The sequence below is a fragment of the Amyelois transitella genome, chromosome 3 (assembly GCF_032362555.1).
Source record: "Amyelois transitella isolate CPQ chromosome 3, ilAmyTran1.1, whole genome shotgun sequence".
Taxonomy (NCBI): Eukaryota; Metazoa; Arthropoda; class Insecta; order Lepidoptera; family Pyralidae; genus Amyelois; species Amyelois transitella.
The window spans coordinates 16768-25000 of NC_083506.1; the positions used below are offsets into that span (position 1 = coordinate 16768).

An 8233-nucleotide genomic window follows, 5' to 3' on the forward strand; every position below is an offset into this window, starting at 1 on the left:
GAGGGACCGGAATCCAGCTGGAACTGGGACAGCGAGGAGACAGATTTCTCCAAAAGAAGGCAGAGCATACTTCCGCCGATAGGACCACACACGGGAGTATGCAAGGACCTTGCGACAGAGGCGGCCCGGGAGTACTACCTAAAGGGGAAAGAAGCCATCGAAAGCTCCAAGACCCTGAAAAGGGAACTAAGAGCAACAGCTGTCGAGTGTATGGGCAACCTCTACGAGATCGTCCTCTCACTAGCCGAATCTAGGAACAGGCACCGCCTGAACTTGGAGATGGAACGGACGAGAGAACTAAAAAGATCTGTCTGCGTAGAGAGATTGCACCGCAAAGCGCTGGAAGACCAGCAGGCAAAATTCGAGGCGCGAATTAAGGACATGGCCGACTCCCTCAAAGGGACTTATGGATCAGTCCAAAGAATTCAGAGCTGGCTCGATTTCGAGATGGACGGAGTGGTCACCAAATCGGTGAAGGCCGCAAATCTTGAAATCAGCCACCAAACAACAGCCGAACCACCGAATAAGCCAGCCAACAGCGCTAAGATACACAAGCGCCGCCCCTTGAGGAGGACCCGGACTGCACCTGCAAGACCAGCGGGGTCCAAAAAAGTCATGGACCACCTAGAACGACTCACCAGTACCGTCGGATCTCTGGTAACAGAAATCCACTACCTTAAAGGCGACACCATCAGGGAAAAAGGAGAGACTGCTCCCCAATCTCAATCTCCAGAGCAGCAGCGACAGGAAGAACCCTCCTATAAAGAGCTTAAGGAGGAAGTCATTGAGCTGCGGATGGACATGGAGCGGATGCTTCAAGAAGTCCGCAGCCTCAGACTTGTCTCGAAGGAGGAGATTGGGGAGGAGATCCGCGAAGTAACAGCTCCCCTGATGACCAAAGCCAATAAAATACTGGACGGGGTCGAAGAGGTGAAGGACGTAACCCAGGCTAACTCTGCACACGGCACAGACGCCCGCCAAGGTTTGGGGACTGAGCTGGCACTGGCGGATACCGCCGCACACCTGGAAGGGATTCTAAACCCGATCAGGGCGGAAGTGTCCGAGATCGCCACAAACAGTCGCCGAACGATGGAGTGGTACAACTCAACCATAAAAAATGTCCCCCTTCCTGCCAAAAACCCGCAGCTGAGCAGAACCTATGCTGCGGTAGCGCGAAGCGTACCACCCAAGCCGACCAAAGCCGACCAAAAACCCGAACCACACACTGATTGTCTCTAGCGCCGACCCCAACAACACGGGCGAGAAGGTTCTAGAGGCAATCACAAAAACACTGGACTTTAAAAACACCGGTGTGGTAGTGGATCGAGTGAGGAAGGCTCGAAACAGCAAGATCTTGCTCAGCTGCGAGAACAAGGAAGACGTAAACCGGCTCAAACAACAAATAAAGACAAACTCGGCGTTAAAGGTTCAGGAGGCGAAACCGCAGAACCCGCTCGTAAAGGTCAACAACGTGATGGCATACCTCAAGGACGAAGAGATGGTCGAGCACATAAAGGCACAGAATAAAAAGTTATTTGAAGACTTGCCTGGCGACCACCAACACATCCGTCTGAGGTACCGAAAGCGAACGAGGAACCCGCTACAGTGCCATGCAGTACTCGAGGTAGCACCTCTACTCCACAAGCGCATGCTAGAGGCGGGGGCGGTCCACATAGCGATCCAAAGGAGAACCGTGGAAGACCAGTCCCCGCTAATACAGTGCGCCAAATGCCTTGGATACGGACATCCCAAGGCACTCTGCCGGGAGTCGGCGCAGTATTGCAATTACTGCGGCGGCGCCCACTCTTGGCAAGAGTGCAAAACAAGGCTGGAGGAAGGACCACCAAGGTGCAAGAACTGCAAAGACGCCAAGGCACAGAACGTCTTCCCGCACATGGCATTCAGCGACGAATGCCCGGAGAGAGAAGTGTGGGATAGACTAGCGCGTTCCAAGATAGCGTATTGCTAAAGGCAGCCACATGAATGGACCTGGCGCTCCCGGAGAGGAGACAGGGACGAAGCTGGGAATTGTACAAATCAATCTCCAGCGCTCCAAGATAGCCACAGCCGAGCTACTCAAAGTAGCAGAGGAAAAGGGAATCGCTATCGCTTTGGTGCAGGAACCGTACACCGGATCCAGCGGCAGAGTGAAGCAGTACCCCGGCACTAGAGTAATCCAGTGCTCCTCGAACATCAGCAGCCGAAACCCGGTAAAAGCAGCGATATACGTATTCGGGGACCAGTTTAGGATCACACATGATCCACAGCTGGTGTCCGAGACGGAGTCCGCAGCGGTACTGGAATCAGGCAGCTTCAGGCTTGGAGTAGTCTCAGTATACTTCGACGGGACAGCCGATATAGGTCCTTACATTGCGCGAACCAAGGCAGTATGCGAATCGCTCAACACGCCTAACGTATTACTGGCGGGAGATGTAAACGCCTGGAGTCACTGGTGGGGCAGCGAATCCGAGAACGAGAGAGGGACGGAATACTGCGCTTTTATCAACGAAATGGAATACCACATCCTCAACACCGGAAACACTCCGACCTTCGAAGTCTGGCGAAGAGACGTGCTATGCACCAGCATAGTAGACGTGACAGCGTGCAGCCCTTCACTGCTGGGAAAGATCAGGAATTGGAAAGTCGACAGAGCGCTGATCACATCAGACCATAACGCCATCACGTGCACACTGGAGCTAGGAGTGCGGCTGCAACATGCGGCAGCCCCTACTACCAGAGTATACAACACCAAAAAGGCGAACTGGTCGGCGTTCGACGAGACACTCCTGTCTTTACTAGCGGAGAGGAACATCACGCCCGCCGGAGTAGAAGAGGTAGTGTGTGGAGAGGAAATGGATATCCTGACAGATGCCTACACAACAGCAATTCGGGAAGCGTGCGAAAGCTCGATACCGAAGATAGGCAAAAAGCGCAGAGGTTCCCCCTTCCCTTGGTGGACGGAAGAGATTGAACAGCTCAAAAGGGATCTCGTTCGTAAGAAGAAGAGGATCAAGAACGCTGCTCCCCACCGGAAGGAACACGTGCTGCAAGAGTACAATGAGGCCAAGGCGTTATACGCCAAGCAATCTGCCGAGGCCCAAACTCGGAGTTGGAAGGAATTCTGTACGAAGCAGGAGAAAGAGAGCATGTGGGACGGAATCTACCGTGTCCTCAGGAAAACATCAGGTAGAAAAGAGGAGCTACTGCTTAGAGGACCGGATGGAAAGACTTTGGATCCCAAGCAGTCGGCAGTGCTACTAGCGAACACTTTCTACCCTGACGACACGGTGGAAACCGACACCCCGCACCACACTCAACTCCGGAAAATTGTACAAGAAACACCTCAAGAGAGGTTGGGAGAATTGAAAGAGGATGACCCGCCATTCACCGAAGCCGAACTGGAGGCCGTGCTGCAAGAGCAGAACCCCAAGAAGGCACCGGGACCGGACGGATTCACCTCGGACATCTGCGCCAGAGCGATCCGCTGCTCACGGGATGTGTTCATGGCGATAGCCAACAAGTGCTTAGCCATCTCCTACTTCCCCAAACAGTGGAAAATCGCACATGTAGTCATTCTCAACAAACCGGGCAAAGAAGATTACACCAGCCCGAAGTCCTATCGCCCTATAGGCCTGTTATCAGTGCTAGGGAAAACGTTAGAGAAGCTTTTTGTGAGAAGACTACAGTGGCACCTACTCCCAACCCTCAATCCAAGGCAGTACGGTTTCTTGCCGCAACGCGGAACAGAGGACGCTCTCTATGACCTGATCGGACACGTCAATGCGGAAAAGGAAGCGGGGAGATCCGTGTTGATCGTGTCACTGGACATAGAGGGGGCCTTCGACAACGCGTGGTGGCCGGCTCTAATGAACCAGCTGAGGCTCAGACGCTGCCCCAAAAACTTATACCTGATGGTGGACTCATACCTCAAGGACAGAAAGATAGTCGTCAACTATGCGGGAGAAACCAGCGAAAGGGATACCACGAAAGGATGTGTTCAAGGCTCGATCGGGGGCCCCACCTTCTGGAACATTATCTTGGATCCCCTCTTGCATAGGCTATCGTCAGAGGAAGTTTACTGCCAGGCGTTCGCAGACGATGGAGTTCTGGTGTTCTCCGGTAAGACCGTAGAGGGAATGGAGGATCGCGTCAACAGAGTATTGGAGATGACGGTAGAGTGGGGGAAGGAAAACAAGCTGAACTTCGCAGCACACAAGACGCAAGTCATGTTGCTGACAAAAAAACTGAAGTACACCCCCCCCCATATCACCATGTCCGGAACGACTCTGACTCTGGTCGACGAGATTAAACTCCTAGGACTCACCATAGACAGGTGGCTCAACTTCAACACTCACGTGCGAAACATCTGCACAAAAGCGGCCAGCATCTACAAACAACTGACATGCGCCGCGAGAGTCACCTGGGGACTGAACACAGAAATCATCAGAACCCTGTACGTTGCAGTGATAGAACCTATCGTAACGTATGGGGCCTGCGCATGGGCAAAAGCGTCTGAGAACATCACAAACAGAAAAGCGCTAGACACACTCCAGAGGGGTTTCGCGCAAAGGATCTGCAAGGCATACAGAACAACGTCACTGCCGGCAGCGTTAATCCTAGCGGGAATCCTACCGCTCGATCTCAGAATCCAGGAAGTTGCGTCCCTATACGAGGCGAAGAAAGGGCTCTCCGTCGATTTCCTACCACCGCATCGTAAACTCGAGGAGATTGTTAAAGCCAAAGATTTACCACACCCGGCTTCTCAAATCGAACTAGAGTACACTCTGCTCGAGGATATGACAGATGCCACCCAAACTGCCCTCCAGATTACTGGCCCACAGGTGTATACCGACGGGAGTAAAATGGAGGGCAAGGTGGGAGCGGCACTAACGTGGTGGGAAAGTGGGAAGGAGATACACAGCCAAGTCTTCAGCCTGGACCCCACGTGTACCGTGTTCCAATCTGAATTGTATGCACTCCACAGGGCGGTGTCCAGAGCGCTGGAGAGCGAAGAGGAAGCGATCAACATCCTTAGCGACTCAAGATCGTCGTTGGAATTGTTGTGCAGTACTCGGCTCACCCATCCTCTGGCAAAGGCTATCAGAGAGAGCATAGCAGTAATACGGTCGCGAGGGAGAAGGGTTCGCCTGTTCTGGCTCAGAGCCCACGTGGGCACGGCAGGAAACGAAAGGGCGGACGAGCTTGCCAAAGAGGGAGCCTCGAAAGAGAATCTCTCTCCCGATTACGCAGAAGTCCCGCTGTCATACGTCAGAAGAAAGATCAGGGAGGAATCTATCGCCAGATGGCAAGACAGATTCGATACTGCCTCCCAAGGTGCGGTAACGAGAACGTTCTTCCCCGATGTAAGTAAAGCTTACAGCTTCGTGCGAGGAACGAATCTAAACCACCTGCACGTTCAAATTCTGACGGGTCACGGCGGCTTCGGAGAATACTTGTACCGGTTCAAGTTGAAAGACAGTCCCGGATGCGAGTGCGACCCGAACGTCAGCGAATCGGTATGGCACATAATACTCGACTGCCCCAGGTTTCAAACTGCCCGTTACAACCTGGAGTGTGTCTGCAACCAAAAGTTGGGAAGGGAAGTGCTGAGCGACCTGCTCCATAACAAAAGCACAAAGGACCACTTCCTCAAATACATCGAGGAAGTCGCAGCAATCGCAACAAAGCGCAACAAGGCCACGGCTGGCGAGGCGCAACCCTCCTCGAACACACAAACACAAACACAAACCACACACACACAAGGGCAGCAGTGCTCATTTGGCAGCGAAGACCTATTGCCAAATCTCTTGCACTCAGCCGAGGCCGGCAAGCCCAGGCTCAGGGTCCGAGGAGTTGCCATGTTCATGAACAACAACTCGGAACGAGTGGGAGTGGCCTTCTGCAACGACAGGGCGAAGACAAACGTCTACATCTCACCGGGACTCGGTCTCCTATTGAACGGAAGCACAAGCAAAACTACCATGCGTCGTAAAATCTACGACGCCTTACCAACGGTATCAGTGGGGGGTCAGCGGTGTCGGATAGTGCGGAGGAAGAACAAAACCATCGCACTGTTCGCCACTGACGACAACTCCACAGCCTTCCAGAAGGTGTGCAGCGTGCTGAAGGACATAGGGAACTGGAGAACGGGAGATACTCACACTCCTAAAGTGCTAAGCGTGGACGTCATGGCAGTGTCTCACCACACGGGCGAAACCCGGGACCACCTGGGTGCCCTTACAGCCTCGCAACACCACGAGGTAGTGGTATACGAAAACAGAGGTCAAGATCTCGGTTTTCTTTTGAGACGCGGACAGGGCGAAAGCGAGGCCGCTGCGAATCGCGGGGGACTTCCGAGTCAATCTCGGGACTCCAGCGGATCGGAGAGGCTGCAACAAGCGCTCGAGGAGGAGAGTCGCCAGTCGAAGCGGATAGTCACCGACCAGGACGAAGATAGGAAGAAGTCCACGGTCACCTCGCTCCTAAACCGAATGGCCCAGGCGATCGCAGGCCCAGTGGGAGAGAAAATGAGCAAACTCAGAAGAACGGTACTACAGGAAACGGCAGTGGCAAAATTCACAACCCCATCGACGTCCCGCCAAGAGGTTACGCAGACCACCCAGCGAACCAGAGCGGACATGGGACTTGTGACCCCCCCCTGGCTGAAGCCGGCGAACGATCAGCTGGCCCATATGGAGAACGCTCTACGAGAGTTCATAGCGATAACGGTTGCCACGCGCAAAGTCAATGAAGATATCTGCAGTGCTATATTGCGGACTTACAAGCGTGGCAACATAAAATCGCTCGAAGTGAAGCTAGAGGAAGCGGAGGCTGCAGTTTACGACCTCGACGCACAACGTGTGATACACGGGAAGGCGTGGGGGGAGTACATGGCGGCATACTGCGCAACCGAGGGCTTCATAGAACTCGAAAAGAGCCAGCCGGAAGAGGAGGGCCACATTCGGGCCATAAATCCTCCAAAAGACCCGAAGGTTGTGGTCGCCAAGTGCACCAGAGTAATGCTGGAAGACAGAATCCTCGAAATGGCTAAAACCATCTTCGGGGACCTGACAGAAGGCAACAGGCTGGAATGCTTGGCGGTACCAACATTCACATGGGTGAACGGAGTGCCCGGATGTGGAAAAACCACATGGGTAGTCGCTAATGTCAACATAGAAAGCGACCTCATCGTGACCGCCACAAGGGAAGCAGTCAAAGATCTCAGGGACAAACTGACACCGAAGATCGGGGAAGAACGAGCTAAACAGCGAGTTCGAACCATGGCTTCACTATTAGTGAACGGAATGAAGAAGGGTGAAACGTGCAACCGCCTCGTGGTAGACGAAGCCCTAATGAATCATTTCGGATCTATAGTAATGGCCATCAAGATCGCAGGAGCCAGCGAGACCATGCTGATCGGAGACCAAAACCAGCTTCCCTATATCGACCGACACAACCTGTTTCTTCTGAAATACTGCAGACCCCACAAAATCACGTCTGTCACTAAAGAATTGTTGTGTACGTACAGAAACCCGCAAGACGTGGCATATGCCCTAGGAGAAATCTATAGCGGCATCTACTCGGCCAAAAATCTCACGCGCTCCCTGAAGCTGAAGGAGTATGGAGGGGCTGTTATCCCGAAGTTGAATGATACATTGTATCTTACCCACACCCAGGCTGAGAAGGAACTCCTAATTGGCCAGGGATACGGAACCAACTCGGGCTCTTGCACCCTCACTATACATGAAGCACAAGGTCGAACGTTCGAGACAGTGGTGATTGTACGTACAACATCAAAAAAATCCAATCTGCTTATGAGCGTCCCGCACGCGGTGGTTGCGATCTCCAGACACACGAAGACCTGTGTGTACTACGTGGATAACACAAAGAACGACGCAGTAGCTCGTTTTATCCAACGTGCAGAGAGAGCAACCGACGCTTCCATCAGGGACTACAACCTCAAAATGGCGATCTGGAACGGTGACGACGTAAAGAGGGACAGTATACTCGCTTTCGAAGCGGGGCTGGAGGAAGCCTAAAAACACCCCCCTCAAAACACAGACAGCAGCCACCGGCGGGGCCGGCGGCAATGATATGACAAGACAAAAAGAATAAAATGACAAAAAAAAAAAAAAAAAAAAAAAATATTTTTGACAAAAAAAAAAAAAAAAAAAAATTTTTTATTAGCTTTAGTTCTAATTCATAAGACGATTGAGCGGAGCATCAGTATGAG

The 8233-nt window shown here is 52.8% G+C and overlaps 1 protein-coding gene across 1 annotated transcript; it reads left to right on the forward strand.

Moving 5' to 3' along the window:
- The first annotated feature begins 1979 nt into the window (after positions 1-1979).
- LOC106140892 (uncharacterized) lies at positions 1980-8062 on the forward strand. The gene has a single exon (XM_060949688.1). It carries the CDS (start codon positions 1980-1982, stop codon positions 8037-8039), a length of 6060 nt encoding a protein of 2019 aa, XP_060805671.1. The 3' UTR covers positions 8040-8062.
- The last annotated feature ends 171 nt before the right edge of the window (positions 8063-8233 follow it).